The sequence below is a fragment of the Eptatretus burgeri genome, chromosome 17 (genome assembly GCF_056783735.1).
Source record: "Eptatretus burgeri isolate ZD-2024b chromosome 17, Ebu_testis_v1, whole genome shotgun sequence".
NCBI lineage: Eukaryota > Metazoa > Chordata > Myxini > Myxiniformes > Myxinidae > Eptatretus > Eptatretus burgeri.
This window is the reverse complement of record NC_140977.1, coordinates 35,168,551-35,185,527: the sequence shown is the minus strand read 5'-3', so window position 1 is coordinate 35,185,527 and position 16,977 is coordinate 35,168,551. Positions and strand designations below refer to the sequence as shown.

The 16,977-nt window shown below is 42.6% G+C and overlaps 1 protein-coding gene and 1 long non-coding RNA gene across 2 annotated transcripts in view; one reads left to right on the top strand and one right to left on the bottom strand.

The window, feature by feature from the left end:
• Positions 1-16,977, bottom strand: part of LOC147009723 (protein sidekick-2-like) — a 956,293-nt gene that overhangs the window by 48,700 nt on the left and 890,616 nt on the right. Inside the window, exon 39 of the mRNA XM_085861602.1 lies at positions 2,756-2,917. Coding sequence (XP_085717728.1) covers positions 2,756-2,917 — 162 coding nt within the window. The remainder of the gene's footprint in view (positions 1-2,755; positions 2,918-16,977) is intronic.
• Positions 1-16,977, top strand: part of LOC147009725 (uncharacterized) — a 138,459-nt gene that overhangs the window by 31,532 nt on the left and 89,950 nt on the right. The gene's annotated exons all lie outside the window — the stretch shown is intronic.

The following is a 16,977-nucleotide window of genomic DNA, read 5'->3' as shown; positions in this document are numbered from 1 at the left end:
GCAAAATGGTTAACTATAATTGTTGTGTCCCTGGATGCAAACCAGCCTCAAGAAAACATAAAGAAATACGAGACACACTTCTTCTTTTAGCAATAGATGCATAAATCAAATGTAGTTCCTCTTGTGGTACCAGAAGCAAACAAATAATATATTTATAATAACAGCCCTAACAGCTCTCTCTCTCTCCACACCCTCCCCCCTCCCCCAACATGATTAAAAGTAAAATAATCATTGTAAAAGTTGATTTTATACTTTCCCTGTGTATTCACAAGCTCCTGCTATGAGCTAACCATCGTTGTTTGGAAGCACCCAGACCAAATACTCCCTTGAACACTTTCTTTTTACAGAGGCTCACCTCAGCTTTCTCTCTGTTACTTTTCTAAGTATTTTGGCTGCTTTTATAAGTTTTCTAAGCTATTTTAGATAACAATCCTTATCACACATGGACGAGAGCAGTTCACGTGCCCCCGTAGATCGCTATTTCTCGAGGTTTCTGCGGATGTGCAACGAGCATTCTGGGCGGATCACGCCATTTGAAAAGTCCTGTGTTGTCTGTACATTTTAATAGGCTTGGTATTTTCATTGATACAATATTTCATTCACCGTTCAATTTTAATTAATTATTATTATTTTCTTGAATCTCATTCTCCGCCATCTTGGTTTTGAGCCCTTTGGAACAGAACAGGAAATGCATGATCATTGATATTGGCTACTAACAATATAATAACAGTAAAAGTTTATAATTGAAAAAAACTGGACTTGCTAGTTGGTAAAGCCGACATTTCAGTGAATATCCACTCGCGTTGGTCACGGTATGTGTTGAAGTGAATAAGAAGCTTGAGAATCACCATGTGACCTCTGCCGGTGGTCGGCTGAATTGGTCTGTAGACCAATCCGGATGTCATGTGATGGTTGCGGATGGCGTGGAAGAGATGTTATTGCTTTGTCCCACGTAAATGACAGATGAAATTTCAAACCATCATTTTTGTTGAGAGAAATCATCTCTCAACAAAAATGGCCGTGACGAAGATGAGTGGATACTCGCTGTTTAATTATAATTTTTTTTACTGTTTTAATTTGACTGGATGAATAATAAAAACCTGCATCGATTAAACATAATATGAAGTTAATTGTAGCAGCAATACTCAGCCCTTTAGCAAACCATAAATGAAGGTCACACTGGAGGAAACATCCTTGTAAATCTCATCCTGGAGCTCACATGACAATCATTACAGTATCTTTTACAAATTCCATGAAAGCAGAACTTGTACCATTTGATATAATTGGTGGGAGCTCAAAATCACAAATGAATGAAACTACAGGCAAGGAGAGGAACAGGTGCATTAAAATGGAGGCCTTCTTTTAAGAGTGGGCACAAAACCAATTTTGTTTTGAACTGGGTAAGAATAATGCATCAAGAAGAACGACCTCTATAATCTGATACCTTTTGAGAAATTAAAGAACAAAATGAAAGTTGATCAGTTAAAGGAAGTAAATGTGTCCAAAAGGGCCAAACCACTGTAATTTCATATACAGCTACTATTTGGGTTCCTTTGTTTATATTTGTGGGACATGATCTTTGATTATAAGGTGATGCTAAAGTAGTGGTATGACAGGTATGATGGGCACTCTATTCTTCCTGCAATTAGTTGGACAGACTCAAAAAGTTTGACAATAACCCACCCATCCATTTCCTTGGGCATCCACTGGAAGAGGTTCAGTCCATTGAACTTCTAGGCCTCACCATCAGCCATGACCTTTCTTGGGCTGATCGCAGAACAAAGCTGGCCTCCAAAGTCAGTCACAGATTCAGTATCCTACAGTATGTTGATTCAAGTCTTTCCTTGGAAAATCAGAGCTATTCAAGGTCTACCAGGCCTTTGTCCATTGTTCAGTTGGAGTCTCCTCAAGTATCACATTTGTCATTCTTGTATTCTGTGGAATCTAAAGCTCTCAGAATTATTGGAATCTTCCATGATGAGGCTGAAGGACAAGGCCTATTGCTGTCAAATCACAGGCAGGTCAGTTGTCTCAGTTTTCTACCGTCTATTCTCCAACATTGCTCCCTCTGCTGCCTCAGTCCTCTGACCATCCCTAGCAACTCTAGGGTGCACGCATTCTTCCAGTAACCGCCTAATGGTTAAACTTCTTAAATCCAGGCTGACTGCACACCTCCACTCTACTATTTCTCACTTCTCCCATCGATGGAACCACCTTCCAGAGGCTGTTCTATCTCACTCTCCCCATCCAGGGCTTCTTGCAGGCCACGTACCTCATGTCATCCCCGATCTTTACCCATGATCTTTCTTACCCCAATGAACACTTTGTCACCCTCTTAATTCTGATTTCAGTGCTTCCTCCCATCTTTTCTCTCTTTTTTTCTCTTCCTTTCTTATTTGTTGGTCCCCTTGCTGGTTTTGCCCGGTTGTTGTCCCACTGTCCCAATGTCAATTTCGTTTTGCTCTTCCAAAAACCTTGCTCCTGCAGGTAAAAAAAAACAGACTGATATTTTCAAATGTGTTTTTGATCAGGGATTTTCAGAAAAGACAGGGTCAAAAGCGAAGGAGGTAAGCAGCTCGGTGATATTCAGGAAAATGAGTGCAGGATATATCCAATAGGCAATGCAGGAGCAGCTAACACCTTACATGTGAATGAAAGCAAAAAAGATGAGAAGCAATGAGAGCAGAGGTTCCTGAAGCAAGAATTTAAAGGCAGAAATTAATGAGTACCATACTTTTGAGCCTGGGGGAGTTACCTTCTGCAGGAGCCATGGTTACATTTCCGCTGACCTCTGGTCCATATGTGAAGGTCATACCCTTTACCCGGAAGCTGTAGCTGACCCTTGGAGTGAGGCCGGTGAATCGAATCCACCGAGGAGAGCTCTTTTTGACGTCTACAATCACCGCTTTGTTCATTTCTGTAACAGGATACAGAAACAGTCCGTTTCAGCCTGGGGGCATGGATTTTGCACACAACTTAAGGTTGTGGACCTGCTACTCAGGGAACTTCTACACTCAAAGGGTTGAAACCTCGATGATGAATGGTTCCTTACCGATGGTCTGAAGGGCCATTGAATCAGTCAGTCAATTGATTATAAATTATTTTTTACCCTCACCGAAGGAGAGGGTATTGTGTTTGGGTCCGTTTGTTTGTCTGTTTGTTTGTTTGTCTGTTTGTTTGTTTGTCCACACAAAACCTTGGTGTTTTTCACCGCAAACACTTGTCGGATTGACATTAAATTTTCACCAAATGTGCGACTACTCATGTAGAATGTTATAATCATAATTATGATATCATAGGTCATGTAGTGTCAGCCATGTTGGAAAAACAGAAGAAAAAAAAACTTTGGACTTCTATCTCTGAAACCGCACCATGGAAAAAAAATGAAATCAAGTTCTCGTTCTCGTTCTCGTTCTCGTTCTCGTTCTCGTTCTCGTTCTCTCTCTCTCTCTCTCTCTCTCTCTCTCTCTCTCTCTCTCTCTCTCTCTCTCTCTCTCTCTCTCTCTCTCTCTCTCTCTCTCTCTCTCTCTCTCTCTCTCTCTCTCTCTCTCGTATATCCTACAGTATTATTCTCTTCAACAGCAACAAGTACTCCTCATGGGAAATGAGCATGATTTATTTATGTCGTCATAGATGTCATTGTTATGACATCATCATTGCATTATGTAGAACGCTACATCTGATCACAAAATATCGTCCAGAAAATCGTCATCCTCAACCACAGAAATGTTTTTGATGACATCATCGGTCACATCGATTTGGCAGTCATATTGTTTTTCAAAAAAAACCTTCAAAAATCTTCTTTCTCTGAAACGGCTGAACAGATCAAGGTGAAACTTTACAACTATGACCACTTATCCATGAGGAACAAAATATTCACACATATGACATCATTGGTCACATGGTTTGGCCGCCATATTTGATTTACACTAAAACATATAAAAATCTTCTTCTCCAGAACAGCTGGACAGATCAAGGGGGAACTTCACACAAATGTTCCCCAAGGCATGCGCGTACAAAGTTGTTGAGGAATAAATTGTCACATGGTTTGGCAGCCATATTGTATTTAAGAAAAAATATTAAATAATATTTTCTCTGAAACCACTTAATCAAAGTGAAACTTCACAATTGTGATCGCATAGTGATAGGGAATACATGTTTTAAATTTCAATTTGATTGGACACATAGTCTGGCAGCCAGAATTATTTAATTTTTTGATGTGGGTTTATTTATTTATTTATTTATTTATTTATTTATTGAATATGGCTCACTTGGCTGTGCCTGGATGGGTTTGAGGGTAGAGGAGTAGCAGCTGAAATGCGAATCCTATCCAGGTTCCTCCTGATGACTTCATCTTTTCTTTTTGCTTGTTTGGGTTCCTTCTGATTACTCCAATACAGGACTGTTCCTATTTCGTCTTCCATATGATTTGAACTGAACTTATTTTAATCACATTCTGAATTCAATTGAATAATAATAAAAACAACATCATGGGTCAGGATCAGGTATCCAATCAAAGCAGGACGTCTTGGTACCCGGTCATCACTGCCAGCTGATATAAAGTGGCAGCTCTAACTGTCTCTTATTAATTATGTAACACACCAGGAAACAAACGTCACACAAAATGCACCACACAAAACTACACAAACACCAAACAACACATCACAAGTCCTGGGGAGGGTCTGAAATCTCTGATTGCTCTTTTTCTTGTTTCAGTCATGTTGTACGTGCCCAAGGTGGGTGAGTTAAAATACATGAAAGCTATCATAATTGGGACATTTCACAAATCTATTCACTGAAAAACCTCCACCTGTGTATCATTCATTCATGCACCATGCTCTATACAGGACGTCGGTTCTGCTGATGTAGTTTCTTTGGCAAAGGTTACGATTCCAGGAAGGTCGCCACTTCGATGCAGGACACAAATTAAGTTGTAGGGATTTGGTATTTAGCCAAAGTATCAGTGATTGCTCACCTTCTTTTCACGAAGGACACCACAGGATCTTTAACATCTCCCAACAAAGTGCTGGCAGATGGCATGCCCAGTTTAATGTCAATCCAAGGTTTGCCCTCCCACACATTGGCAGTTCTCCCTGCATGAAAAGGGTGGCAGTTTCTAGCTGAGGCGAGAGTTGAACCCAGGCTCGACAGTCTGAAGGCTGGTGCACACATCTCTAGGTTATCCTGCCAGTCTACCTGATTATCATTTGTTTTAATATCAACAATGTTTGCACTTGCATTTTAACCAATGTAAGGTGACGAAAGCAATTGTATAAAGTACAATACGTTACTTTTTACAGTAACTTATTGACCCTGGGTACCCCCAATAATAATCCTAACGTTTCATAACACTGATTTATTTGTAGCACTTCAGGGGAGGGTTGGCAGTATGACCTAGAGGTATGCACACTTGCATCTAAGTTTGAATCCCGACCCAGCTATAAACTGTCATCCTGGTGTTTTCACAGGCAGGGTGATTCATCAGTGTGTGTGCCGTCCCTTGGATGTACGTTAAACTGGGTGTTATATCTACTGGTGGATATGAAAGATTAGGTGGAGGATATGAAAGATGCCACAGTGTGCTTCACAAAGAGTAGGTGAGCTATTGTCGGCACATTGAAAAAATTCCAAATTCCTGCTCTGACTTTCTGAGTTGGAATGGTGACCCGACCAGGATTGCAGCTGAGTAACTAGTAGTAACTGCTTTGACAGCAACAACGCTCTGCATACGGCATGGTACATGATGATGTTGATGAATGGGGAAAGGGGAGGGGGGGGTGGTATCAAATATTGTGGTATTTTTCACAGTAACATAGTTATTAACACCAGGCAATCCAAGAAAACAGTGAAATTTACATTGACAGTTATTGTGATATTAGAGTTAATCTCTACAGGGTCAGGGAGAAAACTTGAGAGTTGGTGATCCCGGCCTTGTGAGCTCTGTTCTTGAGGTCCGCTTAACGAAACCCGTGCAAAAGAAATCTCTCCTAACAGAGTGTGGTGCTGCATCATAAAACATGCTATCCTTTGGAGGGGGGCCTGTGTTCTTTACATCAAGGGTCCCAAGGCATGCGTCAAAAGAGATGACCTTTTGAGGCCATACAATATAAATAAAGTATTGCAGATTCCCTCATGTGTTGCGAAGGAAAGATGAGATCACGAGGATTCCTGCAAGACGATTCTCAACAATCTTTGCTGTAATTAGATGGTTAGTGTTTTCCTCTTTTTACCTATTACATTCACAAGTATATCAACGTCTTAATTACTGTGTCATAGAAGCTCCTCAAATCAGCCAAAGGCATGGTAACCCTTCTTCAAGCGCATGCACATCCGATTTGGATTCATTCACAGATTTTATCTGCAGTTTGCATCTTTACAGGGGTGCAGCTATTCTGCGAATGCAGTACGCTCCTATAGGTCAAGGCCAGGAATTTGTAAATAGGCCAGGGTACAGGGGCACAATGGCATCCTTTGAAAAGGATGTGTTTGAAAAGGCGGGGTTCTCCAAGAGTCTTCTCAAGAGTTCTTTCACGCAACCTACAGAATACGCATCGTGCTACCGATAAATCTAATTCATGTCGAGTTATTCAACATGATCTCTGCTCCTCTTCAATGCACTGCATTCAGCTCTCAAACAACTCGATCACAGTGCAGCAAGAAGTCTTCCTTCGGAGGTGTCCTTGATGCAATGGACGTGGTTGTGATGATCCATTCATCAGATGCAACCCGCTTTCTCCAAAGGATTCGTTGCAAAATTTATTTTATGAAGAAATTACAACAGTTTGAGTTTGGATTTCATTCCTTTCCTGTGGCCAGCTTTCTGCCTTGGCCACATCCTCGATATGAGGCGCCATTATCTTAATCCCTGAAATCATGGAATGTGCTGCTTCCTTGCTTGATGTTGAACTTTTTTTTTCTATTTATATATATGTAGACGAGGCTCAAGGAACAGCTAGTGCACTGAATGGATCAGGACATAACAGACAAAAACAGGACACAAAACATACATGCATGGGGTGGACAAGATGGATAGAGAAGGAAACTCTAACGAGGGAAAACTGGAAAATTAGGAGGAGGAGGAGGGATATGGGAGGGGTTAACAAGGGTAAAAAAGATCATGGTTCAGGATTGGAGACGATCTGAGATGGCATTGAACAGCTGCCTTGAATACCTGGAGGGAAGACTGAGATTGAAGAGTATGTAGAAGTTAATTCCACAGGTGGGAAAAGAAAACGAGGACCAAATGAGTGGAAGTGAGCAGTGATCCTGGATTTAAGTCGTTTCATCAGAAACAGGTTGATGGTGGACCATGTGAGCCCTGCAGAAGCCTGTGGGAGATCAAGAACAAAGCACGGAAAGAGCAGAGGGTGTAACCTATCTGCGATGGGAAAGTGATAGGAGAATAGACTCAGCTTCATCGCGGGAGATTCTAATGATCTTGAAAGCCTTGGTTTCCACGGCGTCAAGCCAAGCAAAGTGTAAGGCAAGGGAGCCAGCCGAGAGGGGACAGCAGTACTCAATGAAGCTGCGGATAAAGTCCTTGTAGGTGGATAGGAGTTCATGTATACCAAGGAAGGACTTTGTATGATGGAGGATGCTTAGTCAGCAGCTGGCTCTGGAGGCCAACTTCGAAATCTGGTTTGCCTAAGAAAGATCATGGCAGAGAGTGAGACTTGACAGAATTTTCTCAAGAAGATTGTTAAGAAAAGTAGACAGGAGAGTTTAACAGATGGTCCTTTTGGAGAAAGATAGTGGGAGTGTAGGATTTGTCAGGATTGAAAGACATCTTCCAAGTGTTTGACCAGCTTGTGATGTTTTTTTTTAAGGTCTGAAAAGAGGGAAGAGGCTGCATACAGCCTGTCTGTCTGAAGGATGAGAGATGTCATGGCAAATGGTGGAGTCATCAGCGAATAGATAAAGAGGATTTTCCAGAGAGTCAGAGAGATAATTGATGAAGATTAGGAAAAGTACTGGGCCTGGAACACTGCTTTGGGGCACTCCAACCTTGACAGGGAGAGGAGATGAAAGGATTCCTTTGAGTGACACACGTTGGCTATGAGAGTAGAGGAAGTCAGTAAGCCATGTATGGATTTGGCCTTGGAGGCCATAGGCAGAGAGTTTGGAGAGCAAAGCAGGATGTGGATACAATTTGTATCAAAAGCATGAGATATGTCCAGAGAGATGGCCTTGATCTCAAGTCTGACATTGAGGACCTACATCCATTGTTGGGTGAGTGGAAACAGCATGTCCACGGTGGAGTGACCTGGTGATCTTGGTGATCTGAGATGAGGTTGTTGGAGAAAAAGGAGGATTTCATGTGAACTGCAATGGATTCCATGACCTTGTTGATAATTGGAAGTAAGCTCATTGGTGTGTAGTTGAGGGGTGCACTTTTTTATGTAATGCGGTGATGTTGAATGATTTATAAGCAGATGGAAGACGACCTAGCGCAAATGGTCAAGGTGAAATGGGCAGAGAGAGGATTTGCGAGAGCAGCAGTGCAGGTTTTTATGACATGTGAGCTGATGCCGTCCGGTCCAGTAGTGGATTCAGAGTCGTGGGCTGAAAGAACCTTCTCTACCTTCTCAGATGAAAAAGACACAGAGTCCAGGAACAGTGGGGTACAACATGGAAGGATGGGTACTGTGAGAGAGGGGTTGGGGCCACAAGATTTTGAAGCAAATACAGAAATGAGGCATTCAGCCTTCTCACAAGCAGTCGGCTGTGGTGTCATTTGAAGAGAGGGAGGTGATGGAGTTGGAGCATACTCTGCAGAAAGACTTGACAAGGCAGCACCAGGTTTTCGAGGAGGGAGACAAGTTTGAAAGTTAATTCTTGAGGTTGGACAGATATTGTTCTGGCTCTCCTGAGAGTGGCCAAACAGTTGTTGCAGACTTTTTGGAATGCACTGAGATTGCCTTCGGTCAGATTTGCCTTTCAGGAAGAGAAGACAAGTTGTTTCAGAGCAACTGCATCAGCACAGGATTCAGCGTAACATGAGTGGGATGAGGGGTAGGATAATTGAAGACGAGATGGAATTAGTCTGTGCAGGAGAGGGAGCAGGTTTCTGTGGAAGAATTCCCAGGCTGAGTTAACATCAGAGGCAGTAGATTTTGGAGACCAGTCCTGAAGAAGGATGGCTGCTTGCCATCCCTGCCAATTTGCCTGAGTGAACCTGATAGACTTCCCGGCATTGAGGCAGCTCTCTGAGAATAGCCAGAGAAGATGTTGACTTTCACACGCACAGATCAGATGAACCAATTGGACCAGAGGAAGAGAAGGAGACATAAAAGGTTAGAGCACAGACAATCTCCATAGGTTTTCATCCATGGGGAGGAGGAAATTCCTCCCAAGGAAATGCCCCGCTGAGTGCGGTGAGAACGGTGGTACCATTGTTGATATATCACTGCTACTCAGAATATCCTGGGAAATGACTGCACTGTGTGTCATTTCAACTATGAGGCTTAAACCACGTAAAAAAAAAATATATAGTGAGAAACATGATATTCACCAGACACATCATGGAACGGTATTTGTGTAATTTAGTGATCACCGAGACCATTTCTTTAAAAAGTTACAAATGTGGTGACGTAATTTTTCAGACGACCCTCGTCTTCAATGCCCATGAGGGAATGGCTGGCAGATGTGACACCTGCTCCCTGTGATATTGTAATTTCTCAATAAATATCAGTCACTCCGGTTGTCAAGGTAATGCTACATGTTGGCAAAGGCGAAAAACGGCTGAGATTAAATCGTAATCATTTTATATAAAACGTCAGCAAATGAGACATCACTTTCAACAGTGACAACTCTGTATTGTAAGCGTGGCTCAAAGCTCAGGACGGAAGCACTGAGAATTCCAAAGGACTTATTGAGGTTATCTTGGAAGTGCCACCATTTTCCAGATTCCAAGCGATTTACCACGTTGTTTCCGTGGTCCTAACGGAGAAACATATTACAAAAGCTGTTGAATTAGTTTTGCCAGGACAAATACATTTCGTTTCACATTCATAGCGCCGCAATGATGTGTGCTTTGTGTCGGAAATTCGTTTTGAGAAATTGAAAACAGCATAACACGAATGCTTCCAGCGTATATTTCCCAATTGGGATCAGCCGTTATTTTTCTGCATTATCCGTTTGTATTACCAAAGATCAGGTGAAAATAGACTCGACGGCACCGCGTTTCATGTGAGGGGCGCTCAAAATGTTCCAAGAATGAGATACAAGGTCGAATTATTTATTTTACAGCAAGTTTGGTGACCTGATCAAGATTGGGTTATTTGGACTTCAGGAAACCATCAAGAAGATTGATGTTTGAAGGTGCAGGAGAGATTAACCTGGGAGTGCACCACGGCAAGGATGGGTCAAATTGCCTCACTTCCTTCTTTGATGTCAGTTCCTCCTCAATCTGATGTTGTCGTTTATTTCTATGATTTTCAGATGTATACGCACACATACATTTGAATAATTTCCTTGTGGGAGTGGAGTGGGGGGCGGGTGGGGGGGGAAGTTGGGGAATATTTTTGTGTGCTCCATGACTTGACCTTGACCCAGCACATTTGCAAAATTTGGTCGACATTGGCACAGCTGGTTTTTTCTTTACCTCCACCACCGAAGGTAGACCGATGTTATCTGTGAGCAGGACATCGCAAAAAGTTAATGACGGATTCGGATGAAACTTTGTGGACAGGTTGGGTGTGTGACAAGGCCAAATTGATTCGATTCTGGTGAAGATTTGGATCCGGATACTGGAATTGGGCCAAACATTTATATATAGCACGATATTCTAAAAAGGTATGGAAGGATTCCAACACACTTCGTGGACAGGTTGGGTGTGTGATAAGGAAAAATTGATTCGATTTTGGTGAAGATCCAAATCCAGATCCGGTCTATCAGTGGGATCCAAAATGTAAACTGTCCTGGTGGAGGTATGCACTCTACCAAGTGCTGTTGTATTTTTCTATGAATGACACACACACACACACACACACACACACACACACACACACACACACACACACACACACACACACACACACACACACACACACACACACACACACACACACACACACACACACACACACACACACACACACACACTTCCTTGTGGAAGGGGAGGGGTACCTTGTGGTACTACCACAGAAATGTTTCTCAGCTCGTTGTGATATCCTCCTGGAGGTCTGTCAAGAGCATGGGTCTCGAATCGAATTAATTAATTATTGCTGCATAAATATCGAGCACATTATGTTTTTGTATATAAAGTTGAGGCTCATGTAAGAGTCACAAAATTGACCAGAACATAACAGTACAAGGTGGAAAGGGCAGTGGAGGTGTGGAACACACTAACAGCTGGATTCTAGAAAGACACAACAGAGGGACTATTGAAGGATGAATGAGATCAAGAGGAAGAGGGAGGAAGACACATGCGGTGAACAAGCTGGATACAAGCTCAGACACGGGAAGCGGAAGGGAAAACCAAGGATGAAACAGAAATTAAACCAAAAAATGATGGCGAGGGAGAAAAAGAGAAAAGGAGAAAGCACAATGAGTTGGAAAGGAAGGGGCACGCTTGGGGAGAGTTAATTAGGGTAGAAAGGATCATGAGTGTGGATTGGGGGGGGGGGGAGGGTGACATGAGGTGGTGGTGAATCTTGATGCCCTGGAGGGAAGAATGCGATTGAACAGACTGAGAAAGTCGTTTCCACAGGTGAGAGAAAAGAGGAACAAATGAGTGGAAGTGAGCAATAAACCTGGATTTTGGAAGTTTCAACAGAAGTGGGTTACTGGCAGACAACATGCACCCTGCATAACCCTGGGAGGAGGACAGAGCAAGGAAAGAACAGAGGACGGGAGACCATAAAGGAGGCGGTACAAGATAGAGAGACCACCCACCTGTCTGCAATGCTGGAATAACAGATGCTCAACTGCATGCTCGGGCTGTAGGAGAAAATTATTTTGAGGGTCTTGGTTTCCACGGCACCGAGAAGTGCAAAGTGTGAGGCAGGGAGACCAGCCAGCCAAACGAGGATTGCATTACTCCATCGAGGTCTTCTAAGCTGATACGAGTTCATAATTGCTAAGGAAAGACCACATCATTTACAATGCCCAGTTGGTGGCTGACATTTAGGCCAACTTGGATATATGGTTTTCCCAAGAAAGAAAATGGCTGATGGTGAGGCTCAAAAGTTTGAGTGACTGAACTTCACTTCAAGATGTCACCAAACACATACCTTTTTCATCCGTTCTTTATTACCTCGGCCACCGAAGATGGACGGAGGTTATGTTTTCACTACTGTGTGTTTGTCTTTCTGTTCGCAGGATATCTCAAAAAGTTATGGGTGGATTTGGACGAAATTTCGTGGACAGGTTGGTGTGTGACGAGGAAGAATTGTTTAGATTTTGATGAAGATCCGAATCCGGATCAGGATCTGATAATTCTTAATTTTTTAAAGTGATTCTTCATCATTGAGAGATCGGGTCGAAAACGATATGCAGCATATTTCAAAAAGTTGTGGACGGGTTATAGCAAAACTTGGTGGATGAGGAAGGGACTGTAGCTGATGACAAGAACACGCCAATTAGATTTTGGTTTGTCACAAGGACGAATGGTCCGGATGCAGATCCGGCCTATCGGTGGCGCACAAAACAAACTGTTAATCCTGGTGCCGTTTTAGTTTCGATATTGATTCATCCATCCATTGGGACCATACTCTGTGCAGATCGTTGGTGTTGCCGAAGCAGTCTCCTGGGCTATCAGACACAATCCTGGACGGGTCACCACTCCAACACAGGATACTCGAATGGCTCAATCATCCCAGCAAGCTGGTACTCATTTTGCTGTCCTCAGAAGGATGACAGGCTGAGTCAACTCCACCTGGTATTGATTCAATGGCTGAGTGTGATTTGAACTCAGGACCCGAGGTTCCCAAGCCTGCCACCCTAACCAGGCATATTGATCCATCCTTCTTTTAAAAAAAATCATGCATTTACATGAATTATTTGCAGGACATGGACCTTTGGAGACATCAGCACAGTTTTACACGAATTACAAGGGCATGAGTAAACAAGACTTACTGGTCGTTGCTTATAAGTGTAAATGTAGCAGTTACATTCACCACCATTCTCTTCTTTTTTGTATACATGGTCGAGGCTCATGGAAGAGCTCGATTAGAATGGAAGGGAATAAATAGAAAGAAGGAAACACCAATGGCAGAGTATAAGTGAGAGTGAGATCAAAGGGAGGGGGAGACGGACACATGGGGGTGAACAAGCTGTACACAAGCTGAATAAAACACATCAAGAAAAGGAAGGGGAAAGTGGGGATGAAATAGTAAAGTAATAAACCAACCGACAACTAACAAACAAAAAGATGTGAGGGAGAGTGGAATAAATGACAATAACCTGGAAAAGAATGGAGTTTTTTTGTTTTCAAAGTGGAGGCTCATGGAGGAGCGAGTACACTGAACAGATCAGGATGTAACAGGACAAAAGGAACAGTAGAGAGAGGGGGGAAAAAACACCAACAACAGAGTTGAAAGCCAAGATAGAGGCAGACTTGGACAAACAATGAGCGTGGGGAGGAATAATGGGGGACAGGAAAGGATGAGATGGATACAGAAGGAAACTCTCAGGACTGAAAAATTGCAAGTTTGGAAGGAGAAGAGTTTGGAGTGTGTTGGGGGTGTGGGGTTAGCGAGGGGTAGAAAAGATCATGGCTTTGGATTGGGGATGATCTGAGATGGTGTTGAAAAGCTGTCTTGAAGAGCTGGAGGGAAGAACAGCATTGAAGAGAATGAGGAAGTTAGTTCCACAAGGGGAGGGGAAAAAGAGGAACGAATGAGAGGAAGTCGGCCGTAATCATAGATTTAGGTAGTTTCACCAGAAGCGGGTTGATGATAGTTGACCGTGAGCGCCCAGTAGAAACCTGGGGGCATAAAGCAGAGAAAGAGCAGAGGGTACGAGATGAAATAGGAGGCAGTATAATACAGAGGCCAACCATCCTGCATGCGATGCAAAAATAATAGGCCGAAAGGGTATATAGAGTCTAAAGCAGTCTAAAGGGGTACACAAGTGTCTAAAGGTGTAAAAGGTACGTTCCTATAGTTCGTAATAAATGGACATATCAAAGTCATATAATACGTCATTAATAGATGTATTAGGCCTGGTGTTGGCTAAACGGTGATGGTGGTTGGCTTGGGATCCTAGCTTCTTGAGTTCAAGTCACTGGTTGGCTGTTGAATTAACACCAGGTGGGGATCACTCATCCTGTCATAATTCCAAGGTCGGCAAAACGAATACCAGCATTCCAGTAATGGGGCATTGCACCAGTGGCACGGCCGTGCCCCCAGAAAATGATGCAGACAAGCAGACAATGATGCATATGAATAAAATCAACAAATTAATAAATAGATGTACTGACATGGGTTGACTGAGGCTTCACCCTACACCTTCCCACCCCACCCACTCCCCAGACAGATTTTCAGTTTTATGTATAAAGATGCTTGCTTTGTTCAGGTGCTGTTGTTGGGATACATCACCCAGAAATCTCAACAATACAGTAGATAATTGATAAAGTGGTTGGATATGCATGTTCACAATGCATATTATGCCTGGTGTTGGTTTAATGGTTAGGGTGGTGGGCTTGGGATCCCATGATCCTGAGTTCAAACCCCACTTGGCTGTTGAATTAATACCAGGTGGGGTGAACTCTGCCTGCCATCCTTCCGAGGTCAGCAAAATGAGTGGCAGCTTGCTGGTATCCCGTGTCGGAGTAGTGACCCGTCCAGTATTGTGTCCAATCGCTAAGGAGTCTGCTTCAGCAGCACCAATGCTCTGCACAGAGTGTGGTCCCAATGGATGGATGGAATGCATATTGTTTTTTTAAACTTTCTTGATGGAGGAAAGATGTTTTTCCTTTATCAAATTATTTGTGCATTCGTAAAAGTTTGATGTAACTGAGCACATCAAATTATTCATAATACGTGCAAATGTCTTGTGCCATTTAATCGTAAGAAGTATACAAGAAGCTGACCCATATGAAAAAAAAAATACCACACTTACCCCAATATGCTTGGATAATGGATTATTCAATCAACAAAGATTAATATTCAATCAAAACACGGTAATATGAATGATTACCAATAATAAACTAGAACGGCACTCAAAGAGCGCATAGTCTCACCTTGCCTGATCATGCTGACCAAAAATAGCATCGTTAACTGAACATGCTACTATTATGGCCCATATACCCATATCATCTATCCATACAATTATGTTACATACATTGCTATTATCCATTGCTTTATTGATTATTAATTAATTATTAGGATATCTATTGACCACTTTTTGGGCACGTTAAAGCTAAATTGTAAACAAATACGTGACGCGACTGCTAGGAGGAGCACAACATTGGTCCTTCAGTATTAATATATAGATAATCCTTCCGATAATCCCCCGGGGGGGGACATCAATGAATGTGAATATGAATTAAATTTCAAACTATATTTCCCACGGCTAATCGATGATATGTATGAAGTTTTGCATCAGTCTGTTAAGCGGTTCTGGAGAAGAAGAATTTTTTTTTACATTTGTATTTTCCATCCTGGCTTCCAGACCACATGACCAACGACATCGTTAAATTCTTCACTCGCATCGAGTCGTTGATCAGATATAAAAAGTTTCAAATTTTTCGGGTAAGGATTTCGATTCAAACAATTTTGCTGGAAAACCACTTCACCGATTACATCCTTGTTATCATCATATATCCCCCCCCGGGGAGTTTGTGACGTTCCATGCTTCACTTTTTTTCAGTTGAGCGGTTTCAGAGAAAAACATGTCCAATTTTTTTTCCTTTAATACAATATGGCTGCCACACCATGTGACTTATGACATCAGAATTATCAATATAATTTTCTCCACCAGGAGTCCCTCCTATGTTTAAAAAGCTTTGCATCGATTGGACGAGCAGTTGAAGAGAAAAACATTCTAAAAGCGAAAATATATAGACGTGGATACACGCACATGAACACAGACGGACAGGGGTGTTGCAATAGTCTCGCTTCTCCTTTGGGGTGAGACTAATAATAATAACTAGCCGAAACCCCCGTCACAGACGGATTCCGTTCCATGAGCCCAATATGACAACCAGTGGCGGCCTTTGTAAGAGCCGGATCCCAGTCGATGTACTCCACGGCCTTACCTAATGAGGCCTACACAACGTCCTTGTCCACGACATATTTGGTGCACACTACTCCTTGTGAAGAAGTCCCCTGATTTGTGCACGTGTCTACTTTGATGTACACTGTGTCAAAACTTCTCAGGTCACAGTACCGAGAAAGACGTGACGCGACTGCTAGGAGGAGCACAACATTGGTCCTTCAGTATTAATATATAGATAATCCTTCCGATAATTCACAGACTGGTGTTTGTTTGTTTGTCACAAAACTCCTACAGTTCAGGCCCAATTACATCCAGGCTTGCTACATAGGATCAACATGACCCCAATTAATGTATAGGGGTGTTTTTATGTTTGCCGGTGGTCTTGAGTAGATTGCGAGGTTGGGGGTGGGGGTTTGGGACACTAATTTCTATCTCAATGTGTATCGTGTCACGCCCCCTCCAGGTGGGGGAAGGTATTACAAGCCTCCGCCATTTCCAGTACATTATTCGTGTCCCCACGTTTTCCAGTGCAGTGAGATGTTTTGAATTATAAGCAGTAGGTATGTGTTTGCTTCATGCATGTAACCCGGGTTATTTGTTTTTTTCCTATGCAGAGCTGTCACTTGCCTATACACCGCCCAAATACACCGCCCATGTCACTTCACATGCCGTCACCAAACGTCGTAAGCATAAGAAAGTCTTACAATATTCATCTTATGGTCTCTGCATTTACTTACAACTCAATTTATTATGTTCGGCGCTGACAAAAGTATTTTCTCAAAGCGGTCGTCACGCCGGATGGCGTCACATGGTCTA